At 23.3% G+C, this 23,804-nt stretch overlaps 1 protein-coding gene across 2 annotated transcripts in view; it reads right to left on the minus strand.

Moving 5' to 3' along the window:
* Positions 1-823: 823 nt before the first annotated feature.
* LOC122511313 (PDZ domain-containing protein 2-like) overlaps positions 824-23,804 on the minus strand; it is a 43,536-nt gene continuing 20,555 nt past the window's right edge. The window contains exons 1-4 of one of the 2 annotated variants that reach the window (XM_043626472.1): positions 14,380-14,462; positions 8,727-8,929; positions 2,154-2,191; positions 824-2,090 (exon numbers count right to left, since the gene is read on the minus strand). In XM_043626472.1, coding sequence (XP_043482407.1) covers positions 889-2,090; positions 2,154-2,181 — 1,230 coding nt within the window. In that variant the 5' untranslated portion in view covers positions 2,182-2,191; positions 8,727-8,929; positions 14,380-14,462 and the 3' untranslated portion in view covers positions 824-888. Of the gene's footprint in view, positions 2,091-2,153; positions 2,192-8,726; positions 8,930-14,379; positions 14,463-23,804 lie in introns of those variants that run through there. The other variant, XM_043626471.1, reaches the window with a different exon arrangement.

The raw sequence follows: 23,804 nt of genomic DNA on the forward strand, positions 1-23,804 counted from the left end.
TTACAGTAATAAAAAATTCAAAAAATCGAGTTGCAATCCGACAGGTTTCAGTGTAATTGTAAATATTTGTATTATTTCCAGAAATTTTAATAAAAATTTCCAAAAATAATTAAAAGATTTTCAAAACAATTTTTTATGAAGAAAAAAAATTTTTTTAAAGTTTTTTTAATTTTTTGGAAAATATAATATTGTCCCACTTTTATATTTACATGTTTTATTTGAAAAGAATCTCAGTTTTCTAATCAAAATGACAAAAAAATGAAAAAAGAAATATAATTTTATAAAATTTGAAAAATTATATTTAAAAAAAAAAGATAAAAACTTTTTGGTGTTGAAAAGTACAAAAAAATACTTTAAAATTCACTGTATAAAAATTAAAATTCTTTAAATTTTATAGAAGTGATATCAATTTGAATATAAAAACGTCCCCTAACTTATTTTTGCTATTAGATCATTTCACGTGAAATTGCTTTTTAGTTCAAATTTTTCAAAACTAAAATTTACTAAAATACTAAACTTAAAAATTGTTAATATCTCTCTATTTATACTATTTATAACAATTGTTCGGGATATAACTATTTAAAAAAAATAAAAACTCTAACGGATATTAAACATTTTAAAGTTCCAACGACTATATCGACTAATACGGAATTTACATATTTAAATTTTCAACGAAGATCACGACTTAATTATTAAAAACTAAACTATTATGGTAAATTACCATACAAACGAAAAATTGAAATAAAAGTGACAACAAAATTTTTAAAAATATTACTCTAATAAAATAAAAAAATACTACTTGGGATAAATTATTTATAAAAAAATATCCTTTGAGATAATTAACTATAAAAAACTCTGGATAATTATCTATCAAAAATACTTTCATCGCTAGAATTTAACGATCGAAAATCCTCTTCTAATTTTTAAAGTCATCGGTTTGTTTTTCGCTTCCTGGATAATTTGTAGAGCTTTCGCGTGACTCTTTCCCTTCACGTTAATTTCATTCACGAACCAAATTTCGTCACCAATTTTTAACTTTCCATCTTCTGCTGCTTGACCCCAGGGGAAAATGTTCTTGACAAATATTCCCAAATCATTAATTTTCAAGTCTGATCCGCCGACAATGGAAAATCCAAGTTTCTTAACTGACGCACTCTCTAATTGAATTACTATCAAATCCTGTGGTTGATTTACACAACTTTTCTTGAAAAAAAACTTTTTCATTCCCGTTACTTGATTACTGTCTTCCTCTTTTTCCCTTTTCTCTACTTTTACTACTTCTTTTTTTTCTCCTCCTTTTTCCCATTCTGTCTCTGTTTTTATTTTCTTCTCCTCTTCCATGTTTTCAATTTCTTCAAAACTTGCGTTTTTCCTCAAAAATCCAACAATTTTACAGCGACTATTCGTAATTTCGTGATCTTGCCTCACAGTTACATTTTCTACTTGATTGATATTTTCTGATGAATCTGGCAAATTCCAAATTTCAGATTCACTTTTCGTTCTGATCCTTTCATTTAAATGATTCGTCCAATCGTTCGATAAATTTCCCTCGAAAGAAAATTTCGGATCCCTTGAAATCATGAGTTCGACGTTTCCGAAACAATTTTCTATCGTTTGCTTCAATTGATATTCAGTTGTTCCACGAATTCGTTGTTTCGAAATTTTTACTACTTCATCTCCCAACCACAATTGTTGATGATCGGAATTATTTTTTGATATAAGGTATTTATTTTTCATCGAGTCCTGATCTCGCTCTATTATTAAACCCAATTCACCGCGAACTTTAACTTCGAAATTAATTGTTCGAACAATTTTTGGATTTAGTATTAAATCCTTTTTTCTGATTTTTGAAGACGGAAATTGGTCGTAGTGGAAATTTTCTAAAGTGGTGAGTGGACGTTTTGAAGGGAAATTATTTACATTTACATGATCCACTCGCCTTGCTGGTGGAGAATTTTTAACTGCAACGTCTTCCTCCTGCAGTAAACTCATTAAACTCATTTTGAATTTTTCCGATTTTCGCCTGAATATATTCAACTTTCTGATTGATAGACATTTCATGGATCTTCGAAGTATATTCACAATGGAACCTATTTGAACAAAAAAAAAAAGTTTTTGTAAATTTGTCAAGAAAATAAAATTCTATTTCTTACCTCTCGTAAATAGTGGCATTTTGTCCATCGGACATTATCTGAAAAAGAAAGGAAAGAATTACTCTTCAAGATAAACTACAAAAGTACTTAAAAGTCATTATCTTTAATCTTTAATAATAAATATAGATATATATATTTTTAACTTATATGAAAAAAGTCAGAGATCGAGAGAGAGAGGGAACGCTTCGAGAATTTAAAACTAAACCTAATTTATGAATCGATAAAAGTCAGGAAAAAAATATGGGGAATGAAGGAAAGAAGAAAAATCTGATAAATCGAGAGAATTGACCAAATTGGTCACGAAGATTACAGACAAGATGAATTGCGCGGTAAATTTTCTAAATCGCGTAAAATTTCACCCCATTTTTTCTCCTCTTCTTTTTTTTGAGGGAAAACTCTTGAAGAATTTTTGTTTATAGGTGAATCACTTTGATTGGTCACGGGCAAGCGGTTGTGTGTATGTTATCACATTGTGTCACTTTCTCTCTCTTTTTTTTCTTCTTGATCTCTATACCCCTCGTCGATGAGAGCATATTTTCAGTATTTACCTCTGTATACACATCACGCATACAATTCAACGCCCGAAAATTCTGCCTCAATTTCACCCCCAAACCAGTCGAGATATATGTAACATATTTGTATCGGTTCACTTGATCACCCCAATTGGCAAGGGCTGCGTTTATTCGTTTGTGAAATTAGTGCTGGTTTTGTCGTGTTTAGGCGATATGTGGGGTGTATTCCGCACACATCGCGTCCAATGCCCGCACACATCTGGGAATTTCAAAAAGTTGATCACTTTATCAAAATTGTCATTTTCATTGAGAAAATATAAATATAGAGAGTTGGGGGAAGAATTAAATCAGGGGAAATCTTTCCTTTACATTTCTTTTTTTTTTTTGACAGAAAAATCTGATTTTATTTTTTCCTGATTTCTAGACAGAATTTTGATTTTTTTTCCTGGTCTCTAAAGAATATTTTGATTAATGAAGAAAACTTATGGGAAAAACTAAAAAATTAAGAATTAGATATACAGAAGAAAATGTTTCTAACATATTTGTGAAAAAAATTATTGTTTCGAATAACTTTAAAAATCAAAGTTATTCGAAACAATAATGTTTGTCAAATAAATATTTATTATTATCATTTTTCTACAGGAATTGAAATTTTCGAAAACATCAAATTTAAAACCTGCTGAAATTGAATTATTTACAAAAATTGCAAACGCAACTCTTTCAAAATTCAATTTAGTGAAGTCAGATTTCGAAAAGAATGACTTTTTGAACATTTATCGACTATTTTTAAAAAGAGGCGAGTTTTTTCGAATTATATCCCAAAAAAGAAACTTTTTCGACTTCTTTTTCAAATATTGTTACAAAATACCATTTTTTGGTATAAAATGAATTTTGATTTTTATAGTGTAAAAAATAAGTATAATCAACGATTTAAAAAATTAATTTTTTGAATAATAATTTTTGTAAGATAATTAAATTTTCGAAATATATAATTAAAAAATCTTTAAATAATTGAAATTTTGAAATAATTTTGTAATAATTAATTCTTCATAGGAATTTCCTTCTAATTTTTGAAAATCAAATTAAGAACAATAAATTTTAATAGAAATTTTAAAAAATAATGTAATTCTTGAAAATTTTGAAGAAAAATGTTTAAATGAAAATTTCAAAAATTTATATTAAAATATTTTTTAAAAAGGTGATGCTTCTTGAATTTTTTCAATGTAGTTTTTTAAAATTCAATCATTTTCAACATTTTCAATTGAAGATCTCTGAAAATTTTACTATTTCGATAAAGTAAATAAATACAATTTTTTTCAAAAACTCTAATTATTTAGAATTATTATTAAAATTTTTGAGGGAAAATAACTATTTTCAAAAGTTTTAAATAAAATTCCTTTAAAAAAATTGAGTAGTTTTTTAAATTGTCAAAAAAATCTTTTCAAAAATTTAGCTATTGTCAAAAAAGAAAAAAAAGATTATGAATATTTTTAAAAAACTAATTCTTAGAATATTTATTTAATCATGATTCTTTTAAATTCAATTTTCTTCAAAGAAATTGAATTTAAATTTTTTAGAAATCTCCTGTTTTTAAAAATCATTAAAAATTTGAAGAAATCATCTATTTTCACAATTTATAATTAAAATTCTTCAAAAACTAGATTATTTTTTAATATTTTCTAAAAATTCGTTTAAAAAATTCAATTATTTAAAAAAATTTGTACTACATTTCAAGTATTTCAAAATTTTTCAATTATAAATAATTAAAAAATCTATTAACATCCAAAATATATTTTTAAATAATTTTAAAAGACAGTTTTTAAGAATTCATTTTAATAACTTTGTAAAAAAAATCCATAAAGAGTTTAGGTAAAATTATAAGAATTCTAGTTTTCATTTTTAAATAATGGAGAATTCTTGAAAAACTTTCGAAAAATTATTAAATATAGTTGATTTAGAGAAGAATTTTAGTTAAAAATTCAAGAAAATAATTAAATTTTGAACAAGTTGCATTTCTAATTTTTTAAAGTTGTTAAATTTCAGAAGTTTTGAAATTGAAATTTAAAAAATTTTTAATTCATATAGAAAAATAAAAAACAAGAATTTAAATGTTTATTTAACAAAATTATTGAAGTTCTGAATAATTGAATTTAGAAATCACTGAAAGGTCTAGAAGATACAAAAAATGTTTTCAAGCGAAAAACAATAAAATTGTTTGTTAAAAAATTTCTTTCTTAAAAAATTAGCCAAGAAACTATGCAAAAAAAATCTTCTAATAAAAAATGTATAAAAATTTAAATCGAAAAATATTTTTTCTTCTAAATCGTTGATTATTAACTTTGTGAATTTTCCAAAGTCAAAGTTCAATTAATTTTTTCAATTTTTAGGTAAAATTAAAATAAATTATTTCCTAAATATTTTATAATTAATAAATAATAATATGAAAGTTTTTCAAGAATTTAATTCTTGAAAACAAATTCAATTTCGTTTTCTGTAAAATTCAATTATTGTTAAAAGTAGAAAAAATTCAGTATTAAATTTTGTAGTGACTTTAAAGTTCATTAGACGAACGAAAAAAGAATTCAACAAGTGAAAATATTTTCAAAGATTCCGTAGAATTTTTTTTATCGTATCTAGTAATTTAATCCTTTTTCCATTACTTTTGATAAATTCGCTGACTTTTGCCTAATCAATTTTCCTTTCTCTGATTTTTCTCTGATTTCCCTGATCTGTGGCAATTTTGTTTTAGAATTTTTCGTTCTAAACCATATTTCGATGGTTTCTTGAAAATAAATTCCTAATTATTGCCAAAATCTATACTTGAATAGCAGGAAAAAAAATTGTAGTTTTCAAAAAAAGAAAAAATTCGGCACGGAATTAATTTCTAAATTGAAAACTAAACTTGAAATGGAAGTCATCTATTTTCCCCCCTTACAGCGTTCCAACAAAATTAAAGTGTCAACTCGTAAGAACCATGAAAATTGGAGAATTCCAGTGTTGGACGACAGGACGATGAAAGTAACGAGTGTTTTCAGAAAGTCGGCAATATTATAAGCTCGCGAGAGGAGGCAATGCGTTGTCAATATGCGTAAGCCAGGGTTCTTAGTTCGGTTGAAGATCAGCCTTAATTAACTCGAGCCGCGAAGCTCGTTTGTGCACCGCGATTGCGATGCGGCGCGGCGCGGCTTGAAGAGACTCTTCTCTTCTCTTTGCGAGAGAGCGCACATGTCTTGGGTGGTCAGTGGATTCCAGTTTCTCGATAATTGGTCGAGGTGTTTCGACACCCAACCACCACCACTACCACTATAAGAAATATAATCGAACAGACGTCTTCGGCACTGGTTTCTCTCTATATAAAAAGATATACACGAGAGATATTCGTTCCTATACAGAACGACATTGAAAACGATCCGAACGATATAGAATCGTTATATCTCTAGAGAGGCGCGAGCCAAGCTGAATTAAAAAAAAAAAAATAAATAAACGAAGAAATCTAATCAATGTGTGGGGTAAAGTGGTTTATATCCAGTCTCACCAGTTCAATAATTTCCATCCAGCGAATATAATTATATTCCTCTCCACACCCCGATGAATGTTTTTATTTTCGCGAAATTAACAAGTTTTTTTTTTTTTAAATTAAAAACTTGCTCTGTTTTTATGGTAATTTCTTCAAGAAAGTTAACAAGTTTTTATGAAAAAAATTTCTTCGCCAGGGAAACTCTTGAGATATTAATATTTTTTCTCTTTCTCTATCTTTTACTCAAGTGATTAGTTTTGCAAAATCTTGATCGTGTGTGCTATCCTCTCAATTAGAAAAGTACGATCGTAAATATGGGTGGATCGTGAACTAGCGAAACGGTAAGGCGAGTTGTTGCAATCCTTATTTCTTCGGCTTCTTCTTCCTTGTTACCAACTTGTCTCTCTGCCTCGTTAACTTTCCGCCATCTTCGATCCATATTTCGCTATTATATATATCCGTCTAATTGGATAATTCAATCACTTTCAATATACTTTCTTCCTGTAAAATCTTCATTCATAAAATTAATTGATTTTTTACCGCTAATTTATTAAATAATTAAATAAAAACAGTAAATAACTGAATAAATAAATAAATAACTGAACTAATATTTAATCAATTAATAAAAGTTACGCGCTAGCGCACGATACAAATTATTCCATGTATTAATATGCAAATTACAAAATTCCTCATTTTTAAATATCAACTTTAATTTTCGAATAATGTAAGATAAAAAATTTCCAAAAAATTCACTATTACCTAACTAATTCATTATTTATTATTTACTAAAATTTTAGTAAAATTTTGGTCAAGAATTCATATATTTAATATAATTTTAATAACATTTCTCGAAAGAATTCAATTACTTTTAAAAATTTTCATAAAATTCTTCTCAAAAATTCAATTATTTTTTTTTAATATTTATAAAATTCTTAGAAAAAATCCAATTTTTTTAAAAAACAATACTATTCTTAGTAGAAATTCAATATTTCACATAAACAATAAAATTCTTCCCAAGAATTCAATTTTTTTTCGAAAACAGTAGTATTTTTGTCAGTAATTCAATTGTTTTCATTTCAATTTTAATAAAATTTATCGAAAAAATCAATTACTTTTAAAAATTTTAATAAAATTCTCAAAAATAATTCAATTATTTTTAGGAATATTAATATAATTTTAAACAAATCCTTTGCATGAAGGATAATAATTACTTTCGTTAATAAAAAATTTCTTTGCAGGAATTTAGTGATTTTTATAAATAATCAAATTCTTCAGGGAAATTCAATTATTTTGAATATAAATTTGATAAAATTTCTTGAAAGAATTCAATTATTTAAAGAAATTTGTTGTAAAAATACAATTATTATCAATACAATTGCAATTAAATTGCTCGAAACCGAATTCATTTATTTTAAAAATTTTTAATAAAATTCCTCGAAGCAATTCTTTTGTTTTCAATAAAAATTATAATAAAAGTCTATGAAAAAATAAAATGATTTCAGATTAAAAATTATAAGTTAAGTTGTATTGAAAATAATTGAATTCTTATAATGAATGATTTTAACTTTTTTTTTAATAATTTAATAAAAAAATTTAAAATTTAAATAAATTCTTCTTTCGAGAAATTTTAATAACTTTATATTGAAAATAATTGAATTCCCGCGAAAAATTTTATGATTTATAAAAATAATTGAATTCCTGCAAAGAATTTTATCATTTACGAAAGTAATTGAATTCAAAAAATATTATGAGTGCAAAGAATGTTATGAATTTATTGTAAATAATTGATTTCTTTTGAGAAATTTTATAAAAATTTTTTTGAAAATAAGTGAATTGAATTTACAAATTAAATTGTGATTTCAAATTGAAAACAATTTTTGTCTAATTAATGTTTGTCATTATTTAATCTTTAAAACCTTAAAGCGGAATTTCATTAATTTTGAATTGAAAACATTTGAAAAGAAAAATTACAAAAAAAAAAAAAAACTAGGAAACGAAAAAAAACCAACTATCTTCAGACTGCTAACAAACATCCGGAATAAAACGATAATTAACATAGATTGATTAAATATTAATTCAGCTTTTTTTCTACTAAAAAAATATAAAAGCTATAAATCAAATTAAGGTAGAAAAATCGAGAGAGTGATTATTAATTTTTTTTCCTCAAAAATCGTTTCTAAAGATTTTGAATAAATCTCGTAAAGATAAGAAGAATAGAAATTTTTTTTTCAACGTTGAGGAAAATTCAAGAAGACAAAAAAAGAAGAGGAAAAAAAAACTAAAAGTGGAATTAAGCGTTTTCTGAATAAAGATAGTCATCGTCTGAAGCTCTTAAAAGCGACGTACCGTTTTGCGTTTGCCATACAAAACGCATAGTATACCTCGAACTCTGGATTATTCGAGAGTTTTTCGATTACGATTGCAAAATACTGGTACGCTGGTGGATGTGCTCAGCAGCACTTTGAGCATTGCGGTCCTCTCTCTCTCTTTTTTTTTCTCTCTCTCTCGCTTCCTAACCAAGATAACAGCAAACCACTCCTCTACTTTGTTACGTTCCCTCCGATGAGATCCGCAAACCTCCGACGAGTAGAGGCGCCTTGAATATCCGTTTATATGCGAATCGAAGAAATGGTAGGAAGGCCAAGAAAAGGAGGGATCTCCCAGCAAACTTTAAATGCTCCTTTATGCGAAATATTCTTTATTCTCCCAAAAACTTGACGAATTCAGCAAAATCCTCCACTCGAAACCTTAAAAATCATCAAAAATAATTATCAGTTAAATTAAAATACCAATTAAAACAGTAAATTAAAATAATAAATTAAAATAATAAATTAAAATAATAAAATAAAACAATAAATTAAAATAATAAATTAAAATAATTTAATAATAAAATTAAAATTATAAACTAAAAATAATAATAGCGAAATATGGAGTTTCCAATAATGGGAAATTTCTCTGTAATATTTCCAACAAGCTAAAGTGATTAACAAAAAAAAGGAAAAAATAAATACTGTTTAAAAAAACAGTGTAAATTTAAATTTAAATTTAATTAATTTAATTGTAAATTTTTCGAAAAAAATTCAATAACTTTCAAAATATTAATTTTGAACAAAAAAAAATAGAGAAGAAATTTGATTTTCGATGTCATATATATTTCGGTGTAAAAAAAGAATAACTTTTAGATTGGCCCGACTCATAAAGATGGCAATAAAAAAATCAATTCGTTAATTTCCCTAGAAATTTTAAGATTCTCACGCGCCTTGTATGATGATTCATTTTTTAATTACGAGATAACGGTCCAGGGGGATTTTAAACAATATTAAATTTGATAGTTTCGAGAAAATCCTAGGAAGAGCCGAAAAAAAGAGAAGGGGACCGGATTGGAAAGGTTAGTTGATTAAGGGCTTGATCGTGAGAAAGGAATCTCTTTCGCAATTCATTTAAATACACTTTATAGATTCGCTAACATCGTCTTACGTCAAGTTTGTTTTCTTTCCTTCTCTTTTTTTTTTAATATACAAAATTCATTATTCATAAACAGTTAATGTTTTTAATAACTAATTTTTCCAACAGGTAATTTTTCTAACAGCTAAATTTTCCAACAGCTAATTTTTCTAACAGTTAATTTTTTTAATAACTAATTTTTCCAATAGATAATTTTTCCAACAGCTAATTTTTCGAACAACTAATTTTTCTAATAGCTAATTTTTTTAACAACTAATTTTTCTAACAAATAATTCTCCCAATAGATAATTTTTAAAACTAATTTTTTTTAACAGATAATTTTTCCAATTAAGTTAATTTTCCTAACAGCTAAATTATTTTAACAGATATATTTTTGATTCATAAATCTTTTTCAGGGTTGCCACAAAAAATTAATTTTGTTTTTCCCTGACTCCCAGACAAAATTTTGACTTTTTCCCTGACCCTAAAGAATATTCTTATTCATTCTAAAATATATTAGATACTCAATAAAAAAACATTTTATAACATTTACTTACTAAATTTCTTTAATTGCAAAATTGTTCGAAAACATAAATACCTTTTTTTTAAATAAATATTTAATCAATATTATTCCATAGGAATTAAGATTTTCAAGAACTTTCAAATTCAAACCTTTCTGAAATTCAACAACTTAAACAAATTTTAATTTCCATAAAAAATGTCCAAAAAAATGAAATTATTTACAAAAACTTTAATAAAATTCGTTGCAGAATATCAATTATTTTTATAAAATACTTGTATACAAGTAATAAAATTTTTCACATGAATTCAATTATATAAAAAATTTAATAAAATTAGTTGTAAAAATTCAATTATTGTCATAAATAATAAAATTTTTCAAAGAATATAAATTATTTTTAATAAAATTTAATAAAATTCCTCGAAAAATATAATTATTTTTAAAAATCTTTTGCAAGAATTCAATATTACATTTCATAAATAATAAAATTCTTCGCTGAAATACAAATATTTTCAAAATCTACTATTTTAATAAAATTTCTCAAAAGAATTCAATTATTTAATCAAAAATGTAATAAAATTCGATGCAAGAATTCAATTATTTTCATAAATAATAAAATTCTTCACATGATTTCAATTTCAATTATTTAAAAGAAATATAATGAAAATTCGTTGCAAGAGTTCAATTATTTTCATAAATAATAAAATTCTTCACGGGATTTCAATTATTTTTAATAAAATTTTAAGTAAATTCTTCGAAAAATGTTATTATTTTCAAAAATTTTATTAAAATTCTTCGAAAGAATTCAATTATCAATTAGTTTTAAAAATTTATGCTATAATGCTTGTAATGTTCAATTATTACCTAAAATTTTAACTGAAATTCATTTTTAAATCAATTTTTATTATAAAATTCTACGAGAATTCAATTATTTAAATAAAAAAATTAATAATTTATTCAATAAATGAATGTTTCTTAAAATTGAATTCTCAAAAAGAAGTTCATTAACTAATTTTTAAATATTTGAATTTTTTTGACGAATTTTAATTAAATTTTCAAGAATAATTATATTTTTCGAGGAAATCGATTAAAATTTTATAAAAATAATTGAAATTCTATATTATGAGTTTTATTATTTATGAAAATAATTGAATCTGTGTAAGAAATTTTATTATTTAAAAAAATAATGAAATATTGCGAAGAAATTTATATACAAAAATTTGTAAATAATTGAATTCCTGTGAAATTTTTATTATTTATGAAAATAATATTGAATCTTTACAAATAATTTTATTAAAATTGTATATTTTACATAATTGAATTTTTTTCGTAAATCTTATTAAAATAGTAGATATTAAAAGTCATTGAATTGGGGGAAATTTTTGAAAATAATTGAAATTTTGCCAAGAATTTTATTTAAATTTTCGAAAATAATTAAATGGAGAAGAATTTTGTAATTGAAATTTGGACGAGTATTTTATTATTTATAAAGATAATTAAAATTTTGACTAGAATTTTTAAAAAGTTTTCCAACATAATTGGATTTTTGTGACGAATTTGATTACTTTGTTTGAAAATAATTGAATTTCTGCAATCAGTTGTTACTTTTTTAAAATTCAATTTTTTCCAATACTTTAATAAAAATTTCCTGACTTTTCCCTGATTTCCCTAACCAATTTTATTTTCCCTGATTTTTCCCTGAACTCCCTGACCTGTGGCAATTCTGTTTTTGCTCAGCTGAGATGCTAATTTAAGGGCCAAAAAAAATAAAGGGAATAATTAGCTATTTTGCAAAAGAAAAAAGAAATGAAAATGGTCATTGCGTCCTGTTCGAAAATGGAATTCGAGACGATGAACAAGATGGAATGATAACAAATTATAATTCTGTATACACTTTGGTTTAAATGATTTTATAATATCCCTCACTCGCAAAAGTAAAGAGCAGATCCTATTCGGAAGTCGCGCAATTTCCAGCAAAGATTATATGACTTGAATTTTATACGTATAAGCGCTCGAGATATGGTGTCATATAATTTTACACATGACCTGATCAACTATTTCAAATATTTCGCACAAATTATTTTATTTAACGGTTTGAACATTCCCATTTTATAGTGTTTATAAATTCTCTTTTTATGTCATTCAACACAAGATTTCCTGCGTAAATGCTTTTCTGCAATCACAGTCGGATTTTAATAGAAAATAGTTACCACTTATTTTCTTTTAATTATGTCGAAATATATATTAATAATATTATTAATAAATAATTTACTTTTTTATGATAAAATATTCATTTTTTCTAATAATATTTTTTTAGAAATATTTATAGGAATATTTTTTGGAATATTTTCTAGAAAACTTCCTTTTTTCCTCAAGCAGGCAACGGATCGACTTTAAGAAACAAGAAAAGGCGGTTTAGTTAATTCAAAGTAAGAAAAATGTCGTTTGCTTATTTCGGATTATTACAAAAATTTTATTTTTTATTTTCCTGATTTTTCTCTAATTTCCAGAAATTTTTTTTTAAACATTTTCCCTTATTCTAATTGTAACTTTAAATCTATTTTATATTTTGTAAATAATGCAAATGATTTTAGTATTTTGTAATTTTCTAATAAATAATTTTGTAAAATTCAATTTTCAAAATATTTTTTCACGTTTTTTTCAAAAACAAGATTACTTTTAAAAAATTGTAATATAATTCTTCAAAATATAAAATTTATTTCAATAAAATTTGACGATATTTACAATCGTTTGACACTCTCAATTCATTACTAATTCAATTAATTACTAAGTAATTCTAAAAATTGCTAAAGTAACTTCTTTAAAATTAATTTTTTTTAAGAATTTCTATATAAAATTCTTTTCTGAATCAATTATTTTTAATAACTATTTATATTCATTGTCCGAATGTTTTCGTTTTATTTGTTTTATTTTATAAAAGATCTCGTACGTTAAAGATTATTTAACTAATTATTATTTTTAATAATTTTAACAAAGTTCTTCGAGAATTAAAATATAATTTTTTACATTTAAATTCTCGATAAATAAAGTTCCTTTAAATTTATGTCTAAATTTCAATTGTTTTCAAATTAATTTTACGAAATTTTGATTATTCGACAATTTTCAATTACAGTTCAAAAATTACAAAAAATTACTAACAAATAATTAATTGAAAAAAAATACAATCACAATCTTGCAAGTTGATTAGAATTTTTAATTAAAATGATTCAAAATTCAAATCTTAAAAAAATTCAATTTGAAACCTTTTGAAATTTAAATATTTCTAAAAATTAACACTTTAACTCTTCGAGAATTCAATTATTTTCTAGAATTTTGAACTAAAATTCACCTAAAAATTAATTATTCTCAAAATTTTCAGAAAGTTATTAGAAAATTGAATTATTAAAAAAAAAGAAATTTCACTTAAAATAAACCATTGTTTTCAATTCAATTTTACAAAATATCTATTATTCACATATTTTTTAATTATTTATTTAAAAATTCAATTATTTTGAAGAAATTTCAATTACAATTTTTCAAATAACTAATTTCTCTTAATTTTTTTAATTAAAATTATTCAAAATTGAAATCTTCAAAAATTTTAATTCGAACCCTTTTTAAATTTCATTATTTCCAAAAATTTCTTCAATGGCTCCTTCAAAAGTCAATTATTTTCTTGAATTTTTAAACAAAATTCTGCTTTAAATCAATTATTTTTAAAAATTCAAAAAAGAAGAAGAAACTTCATTGAAAATACAATTTTAAATTCAATTGTTTTCAATATTATATTTGACAATATTTTGATTCTATTCGAAATTTGTTTTAATAATTTTATATTCAAAAATTCAACTAATTTCAAAATAAAATTCTTTTAATAGAGAATTTTTTAAATAACTGAGAATTGATCAGAGTTTTAAACTCCTCCAGAATTCAATTATTTTCTATAATTTTTTATTAAACTTTTCCTCTAAATCAATTGTTTTGAATAATTTTCGGAAAGTTCTTCAAGAATCCAATTATTTAAATTAAGAAAAAATCAATTTTTTTTTATAAAAATTTTGACTGAAAATTAAATTAGAAATTAAACCTTATTGTTTTTACTAAAATATTTGCAAAAAAAATGAAAGAGACTTTAGAGGAAAAGATTTGTCTACATAGTTATTTTTCTCAGTTTGAAAATGAATAATAGAAATTAATTTTGAAAATTAAATCAAAATTATTAGAATTTTATACCAAAAAGTCGTAGTTTGTTGTAATACGTGGAGGAAAAGTCGAAATAGTTGCATTTTTCGTAAATAATCTTTAAATGAAGTCGAACTCTTCCAAATAAAATAGTTGAAAAAAGTAATTTTCATCCGCAGCCTGCTCGAGGTAAACAAAAATTAAATTGTTTCGATTAAGCTTCTTGTTTTTGTTGACAATTCCATTTTTAGAGTCCCATTTCTTCTCGCATTAGTGTTAGATGAAGAATTTAGTAAGCAGACGTGCTCCTCGGCGATATTATCTACGAAAGAGTTGTGTTTGTTAGTTTCACCACGTTTTCGGTTTTCTTGGCAACGTAAAAGCAAAAGAAAAAAAAAAACGAAGAAGGGGTATCTCTTTTTTTGGTGGAATACGGTCACGACACACACAACCGGAAACCGTGGGGCAACTTTATCTTGGATGATCTGACACCCGCAACATCCGCACGTGCGTGCAAATAACGGGAGAAAAGTTACTATTCTCAGGTTCAGACGAAAATTGTCCAAAACAAAATTGCACTCCTTCTTTAATAAAAGAAAGAAAAAGAAGATAAAAACGTAGAAATCTTTTCCTTCTTAGAAAATAATCCTTTTCTATCGAGTCTTTCTCTGAAACAAAGAAATCAGAATTAAAAAATTTTTCCACAATTTTTCTAAATCTAATTTTTTTGGGTATTTTGTTTTTCTGCATTTTTGTATTTTTTTCTGTAATTTTTGAAGAAACGTAATTAAACAGATGACTCGAAAAAATATTCATTGAAACGAAAATTCTAGAGCTCTTTGAAGAAGGGAATAAAATTGAGAAAACAGAATAAGCGTTGCATTTGCAAATTGCAGAGGTCATTAGGTGAAAAAAAATGTGCAGTGTGCAAATTTAATGTCAGTTTTACTTAAGAGCTGTTTAAATGGACAATAACTATTCAGAATGTAATTTCAGCGAAACGAGTTTGGTTATACGATAAAGAGGTCGGAGTTCCAGTAAATGAAAAGAAGCTCCGAGCAGTTAGGGTGTCGAAAAGATATGCATCTCGAGGCAATAAGGTACAAAAACCACCGTATTCGGTTGTCAGATAACATCGATGAGTCCCTGGCTCATCCCTGGACAGATGGAAACTGATAAATAATGAAGCGAGACTAACTTTTCAAATAAATCTTCCACTTAAAAAGACAAAAATAATAATATCAGTTATAAAAAAAGAGAAAAAAATTTCTCTCACCTATGTTATGAATTACTCATTAATGTTACTAAGTTGAATTTTTTGTATTATGCAAATTACAAAATTTATTATTTTTAAATATTCAATTTTTAAGTAATTCCCGATAAATATTTCTTAAAATTCCAACTATTAGCTAATTAATTATTTTTTTCAGCAATTTTAATAAAATCCTGAAGAATTAAATTATTTAAAAGAAAATATTTAATAGAATTCTTCCCAATAATTGAATTATTTTCAAAAATAATACAATTCTTCACAGGAATTCAATTATTTACAATACAATTTCAATAAAATTTCTGGAAGAAATTCAATTATTTTTATAAATAATAAAATCCTTCTCATGTATTCAATTATTATTATAAACAATAGAATTCTTCTCAAGAATTCAATTATTTTCGTAAATAATAAAATTCTTTGCAGGAATTCAATTATTTTCAATACAATTAAAATAACATTTTTTGAAGGAATTAAATTATTTTTATGAATAATAAAATCCTTCTCATGTATTCAATTATTATTATAAACAATAGAATTCTTCTCAAGAATTCAATTATTTTCGTAAATAATAAAATTCTTCGCAGGAATTCAATTATTTTCAATACAATTTAAATAACATTTTTTGAAGGATTCAATTATTTTCGTAAACAAAAAAATTCTTCCGAATAATTAAATTTTTATCGTGAACAATAAAATTCTTCTGAAAAATTCAATTATTTTGAATACCAATTCAATAAAATCTCTTAAAAGAATTAAATTTCTCTTTATTATATAATAAAATTAAACGCAGAAATTCAATTATCTTGAAAATAAATTTAATCTCCTTTAGAGAATTAAAGAATTTCTATAAATAATAAATATTTTTACAGAAATTCCATTATTTTCAAAAATTAACAAAATCTTCACAGAAATTTAACTATTTTAAAGATTTGTATTAAATTAAATTATTTTTTTAAATTTCAATAAAATTCTTCCTAGGAATTCCAATTATTTTCAAACAATTCCAATAAAATTTCATTTAGTCATTCAATTATTTTTTGAACTATTTATAAAATTCTTCGTAAAAATTTAATAATACATATTTTAAAATATTCTTCAAATTATTGGAAACAATTTAATTATTTTCAAGAAAAATACAATTATTTGCAGGAATTCAATTATTTTTATAAATTATTAAATTCAACGCAAAAATTTAATTATTTTTTTAAATATTCATAAAATTTAATTATTTCAAAAATTTTGATAAAATTCGTTTTCAAGAATTTAATTTTTTTTCAAAAGAATTTTTAATGAAATTCCTCGAAAGAATTTGTTTTCAAAAATTCGAAACTTTAAAAAAATAGCATTTTATTAATATTGTAAAAAAATAATTGAATTTTAGTGAAAAATTTTATTAAAATCTTTTAAAATAATGACATTTTTTTGAGGAATATAATTAAAATTGTATTTAAAAATAATTGAATTCATCAGAGAAATATTTTTGAAATTTTATAGAAAGCAATTAAATTCTTCGCAAGAATCCCATTATTTTTTATAAATTTTATAAAAATTTTCAATTCTTCAAAACAATTCAATTATTTTCTTAAAAAATAACATTTTTTGTAAGAATTAAATTTTTTATCATAAATAATAAAATTCTTCGAAGAATTTAAATCTTTTAAAATAATGAAATTTTTTGTGAAATTTGATTAAAATTATATATAATAATAACCGTCGTGATTCCAGATTTCCGGATCTCTGTCCACACTTGAAGTTAGTTATAGTTATTCTTTTGTTTTTTATACGTTTTGATAGAAAATAGAAATATACATATACATATACATACATTATAATAATCGTAAGTTTCCTTTCCGTTAGCAAATTATCTGCATTCATTTGTTTGTTTTGAAAATTTAATTTTGTGGGTTAAGTATTGGCATTTTTTATATATTTTTTAATGTCAAACTTTTTAATGTGGAAAATACTTTACTTATTAAATTGTCTCGACTCTTTGGTAAAAAATCTAAAATTATCGAAAATTATCAAAAATTCAAAAATCCGAATTTCTTAAAATTCAACATTTTTTCCTCTCTTTTATAGGATTTAGCTTCATTATTTTTGTGCTTTTGGAAAATACTTTACTTATTAAATTGTCTCGACTCTTTGGTAAAAAATCTAAAATTAATGAAAATTATCAAAAATTCAAAAATCCGAATTTCTTAAAATTCAACATTTTTTCCTCTCTTTTATAGGATTTAGCTTCATTATTTTTGTGCTTTTGGAAAATACTTTACTTATTTAATACTCTCGACTCTTTGGTAAAAAATCTAAAATTATCGAAAATTATCAAAAATTCAAAAATCCGAATTTCTTAAAATTCAACATTTTTTCCTCTCTTTTATAGGATTTAGCTTCATTATTTTTGTGCTTTTGGAAAATACTTTACTTATTAAATTGTCTCGACTCTTTGGTAAAAAATCTAAAATTAATGAAAATTATCAAAAATTCAAAAATCCGAATTTCTTAAAATTCAACATTTTTTCCTCTCTTTTATAGGATTTAGCTTCATTATTTTTGTGCTTTTGGAAAATACTTTACTTATTAAATTGTCTCGACTCTTTGGTAAAAAATCTAAAATTATCGAAAATTATCAAAAATTCAAAAATCCGAATTTCTTAAAATTCAACATTTTTTCCTCTTTTTTATAGGATTTAGCTTCATTATTGTTGTGCTTTTGGAAAATACTTTACTTATTAAATTGTCTCGACTCTTTGGTAAAAAATCTAAAATTATCGAAAATTATCAAAAATTCAAAAATCCGAATTTCTTAAAATTCAACATTTTTTCCTCTCTTTTATAGGATTTAGCTTCATTATTTTTGTGCTTTTGGAAAATACTTTACTTATTTAATACTCTCGACTCTTTGGTAAAAAATCTAAAATTATCGAAAATTATCAAAAATTCAAAAATCCGAATTCCTTAAAATTCAACATTTTTTCCTCTCTTTTATAGGATTTAGCTTCATTATTTTGTGCTTTTGGAAAATACTTTACTTATTAAATTGTCTCGACTCTTTGGTAAAAAATCTAAAATTATCGAAAATTATCAAAAATTCAAAAATCCGAATTTCTTAAAATTCAACATTTTTTCCTCTTTTTTATAGGATTTAGCTTCATTATTGTTGTGCTTTTGGAAAATACTTTACTTATTAAATTGTCTCGACTCTTTGGTAAAAAATCTAAAATTATCGAAAATTATCAAAAATTCAAAAATCCGAATTTCTTAAAATTCAACATTTTTTCCTCTCTTTTATAGGATTTAGCTTCATTATTTTTGTGCTTTTGGAAAATACTTTACTTATTTAATACTCTCGACTCTTTGGTAAAAAATCTAAAATTATCGAAAATTATCAAAAATTCAAAAATCCGAATTCCTTAAAATTCAACATTTTTTCCTCTCTTTTATAGGATTTAGCTTCATTATTTTTGTGCTTTTGGAAAATACTTTACTTATTAAATTGTCTCGACTCTTTGGTAAAAAATCTAAAATTAATGAAAATTATCAAAAATTCAAAAATCCCGAATTTCTTAAAATTCAACATTTTTTCTTCTCTTTTATGGGATTTAGCTTCATTTTTTTGTGCTTTTGGAAAATACTTTACTTATTAAATTGTCTCGACTCTTTGGAAAAAAATAAAAAATTATTAAAAATTATCAAAAATCCGAAAAATTGAATTTCTTAAAATTCAACATTTTTTTCGCTTTTATACCATTTAGCTTTATTATTATTTGAATTTTTATTCAAGAAAAAAAATGGAAAACTGAAAAAATTTAGAATTTTTTAAAAATTACAGGCCTTTTTCATGATTTCCCTGATTTCCAGAAGCCTTTTAAAAATTCCATACCATTTCCATGATTTCCATGATTTCCAGATTGTGTAGGAACCCTGCTTTTGTCTGACTTTCTTCTAAATTATCGAATTCAGTGATTTCTGGGGTGAATTTGGTTAAGTTGTAAAATGATTAATTTCTATTTGAATTCGTTTTTTTTTGAATGTAGAAAATCTGATGTTAATTTAATTCTTTTTTCGTTATGCACGGCAAAAAATATTTAGCTGGATGAACTACAGATTTCACTTTAGTAGCGAAATTATTTAGTGCTTCAATTAATACTTTCGTTATTCTAGAGAAACTTATCGCTATTTTAAGTAAAACTTTTTTCAGTGTGTAATAATTATTATTTCTTTAAAAAGTATTTAATTTTAAATGGCTTTATAAAATAAGCAATGCAAAAGATGACCCAGATACTAATTGTAATTGTTCTAGCCTTAGTTTAAGTCTAGTAATGTAAATTCTATTTAAATTGAGACCATTGAGTGAAATTATTTGAATTTTAGTTAGTTAAATCTCTTTGTTAGGTTATAATAATTATTTCTTTAAAATTTTTTAAATTGTTTAAAATAAGCAGCCCCATACAACATTCCCGCGCGCTTGCGCGCGGATAGTTTGGCTAGTATTGTATTAAAAGTAATTGAATTCTTTGCAGAAATTCAATTATTTTTACAAATTTAAAAAAAAATTTCCTGAAGAAATTCGATGTTTATTAAGAAAAATAAAATTTTTCTCAGAAATTCAATTATTTTTTTAAAAAATAACAATTTTGCAAGAATTCAATTATTTTCAAAAAAATTTTACGAAAGAATTCATTTTTTTTTCTTAATTGGTTATAAAATAATTCAATAGAATTCAATTATTTTCTAAAATTTTAATAAAATTCATTGTGCAATTAAATGTTTTATTTCAATTATTAAAAAACACTATTTTTTAAAAAACTTGAAAGAAATTTTTCATAAAATTCAATTATTTAAAAAAATTTTAATTAAATTTATTAAAGAAACTCCATTATTTAAAAAAAAATTGAAAGAAATTCTTGAAAAGAATTTAATTAGTATTTTCAAAAATTTTAATAAAATTCTTGTCAAGAATTAAATTTTTTTCATAAATAATAAAATTCTTCGGAGACATTCAATTATTCTCAAATTTTTCGATAAAATTCTTTGCATGAGTTTAATGATTTTCAATATTTTAATTTTAAAATTGAAAAAAAATATTTGAAAACAAAAATTATTAAAAAATTTCGAAAACAAAAAAGCAAACAACTAACTTCAAACGGCGAACAGATTACCGGAATATAACGATTATTAATATAGATTTTGAAAATAATAAATTAGTTAATAAATAAATAATTTTTTCAAAATTCTGAGTCTAAAATTATTCAAAAATCGAAGTTGATATTTGAAAATAAAACATTTTATAATTTGCATAATAGTAATAATAAAGCGAATACCGCGTTTCGTGCGCTTTCATACTTTTTCTATTATATCTTAAATATGTTTTCCATGAAAAAATATATAGAAAAGAATAAATAATAAAATACTTTAAAATTACAGCACAGAAGCATCTTATTCTTGAAGGCAGGTAAATGTGGTTTTCAACACGTGAAAAATTGGATGCGTATACCTTTTGCACGCAGTTGGCGAGAAATTTTATATATATATATATATTACGACTGAAATGAATCGAAGAAGAAACGCCATCAATCAGCTATATAGTGGATCGCGTCCTTCTGCCTTCTTGACCATCACTCGTTTTCTGGTCCTTCGATCTCCCATCTCATCCTCTCGCCAATACCTAATCCGATTTCTATGTCTTTGCCTCTGGCTCCCGTTTGAAGTCACAATCCTTAATTCCTCAACGACTATACTTTATATGAAATTCCTCTGCTTCGTCTCCAATCCCTATGACGACAGTCTCAGTCTCAGAAAATCGAAATTCGTACTTTGGATTAACCTTGCAACTGTCAGGAACAAGTCGACGAGTGATCGATGATCCTGAAATCTTCCCATTACATAAGTGATAGAGAATTAATGATATATTATAAATATACTATAGTATAAACTGAAGAAATTTTGATTTTTTCTACATTTTTGCTTCTAAATTAATTTAGAAAAAAAAATTTTCATCAATTGAATTTCTTTTTAAAAAAATCAAAAATAAAAAGAAATTTCTAAAAGGAAAGTTCAAAAAATTTTATTGCTAAATTTCCGCTTCTAAATTAATTTAGAAAATAATATTTAGAACAAAAATTCGAAAAAGAAAATTCAAAAAAGAAAGTTCTAGAAATTTGTTTCTAAATTTCTGCTTCTAAATTAATTTAGAAAATAATATTTAGGACAAAAATTCTAGAAAGAAAATTCGAAAAGGAGAGTTCTAGAAAATTGTTTTTAAATTATTTTAGAAAAAGAAATTTGGAACAAAAATTCTAAAAAGAAATTTTGAAAAGGAAACTTCTAATGAATATGTTTTTTAATTTTCTCTTCTAAATAAATTTAGAAAAGAAATTTAGAACAAAAATTTTAAAAAGAAATTTCTAAAAGCAGTTTTAAAAAATTTGTTTCTAAATTTTTGCTTCTAAATTAATTTAGAAAATAATATTTAAAACAAAAATTCTAAAAAGAAAATTCGAAAAGGAAAGTTCTAAAAATTTGTTTCTAAATTTTTGCTTATAAAATTAATTTAGAAAATAATATTTAAAATAAAAATTCTAAAAGGAAAGTTTAAGAAAAATTTGGTTTCTAAATTTTTGCTTACAAATCAATTTAGAAAAAGAAATTTAGAACAAAATTTCTAGAAAGAAATATTTAAAAGCAATTCTGAAAAATTTGCTTCTAATTTTTTGCTTCTAAATTAATTTAGAAAATAATATTTAGAACAAAAATTCTAAAATGAAAATTTGAAAAGGAAAATTCTAAAGAATTTGTATTTAAATTTCTGCTTCTAAATTAATTTAGAAAATAATACCTATTTAAAATTAAAATTCTAAAAAGAAAATTCTAAAAGGAAAGTTCTAAAAAAAAAGAAAAAAAAGAAGTTAGAAAAAAAAGAAAAAGAAGTTTAGAAGTTTGTTTCTAAATTTTTGCTTATAAAATTAATTTAGAAAATAATATTTAGAATAAAAATTCTAAAAAGAAAATTCTAAAAGGAAAGTTTAAGAAAAATTTGGTTTCTAAATTTTTGCTTACAAATTAATTTAGAAAAAGAAATTTAGAACAAAAATTCTAAAAAGAAAATTTGAAAAGAAAAGTTCTAAAAAATTTGTTTCTAAATTTCTACTTCAAAATAAATTTACAAAATAATATTTAGAACACAAATTCTAGAAAGAAAATTCGAAAAGGAAAGTTCTAAAGAATTTGATTTAAATTTCTGCTTCTAAATTAATTTAGAAAATAATATTTAGAATAAAAATTCTAAAAAGAAAATTCTAAAAGGAAAGTTTAAGAAAAATTTGGTTTCTAAATTTTTGCTTACAAATTAATTTAGAAAAAGAAATTTAGAATAAAATTTCTAGAAAGAAATTTTTAAAAGCAATTCTAAAAAATTTGTTTCTAAATTTTTGCTTATAAAATTAATTTAGAAAATAATATTTAGAACACAAATTCTAGAAAGAAAATTCGAAAAGGAAAGTTCTAAAGAATTTGATTTAAATTTCTGCTTCTAAATGAATTTAGAAAATAATATTTAGAATAAAAATTCTAAAAAGAAAATTCGAAAAGGAAAGTTCTAGAAATTTGTTTGTAAATTTTTACCTATAAATTAATTTAGAAAAAGAAATTTAGAATAAAAATTCTAAAAAGAAAAGTTCTATAAAATTGTTTTCTAAATTTCTGATTCTAAATTAATTTAGAGAAATTTATTACAAAAATTCAAAAAAGAACTTTTCTAAAACGAAAGTTCAAAAAAAAAATTTTAAACATAAATTTCTAAATTAAAATAATAACTTTGTTTTCATAGAAAAATAAACAAAAACAGAAAACATATGAATTTTCAAAATTCGCTTCGACAATTTTTGCTATAAATTTTGATAAGGAAAAAAAAGACAAAAAGTTAAGTTTCGTGAATGAAAATAATTAGTTTTTCACACTTTGCAATATGTGTCACCACTTGTGTGTTTGTCCTTAAATTTACAATTCGTCGATTATTTCTGAACTAATCAGTGCCACGCCAAAAATTGCTTCACAAAGATCAATGAGGTAATTAAAGGAACGAAGCTAGCTAATGAGTTTGACTAAAATATGCAAAAGCTCGCAACGGCAGCAAATTTCCATTTTAATTCACGCAAGCGGCATTATTGTGATTTATGTGTCCTGTGCAAACCTGTGCCCGGTT

Source organism: Leptopilina heterotoma, unplaced genomic scaffold, assembly GCF_015476425.1.
Source record: "Leptopilina heterotoma isolate Lh14 unplaced genomic scaffold, ASM1547642v1 Lhet_81, whole genome shotgun sequence".
NCBI lineage: Eukaryota > Metazoa > Arthropoda > Insecta > Hymenoptera > Figitidae > Leptopilina > Leptopilina heterotoma.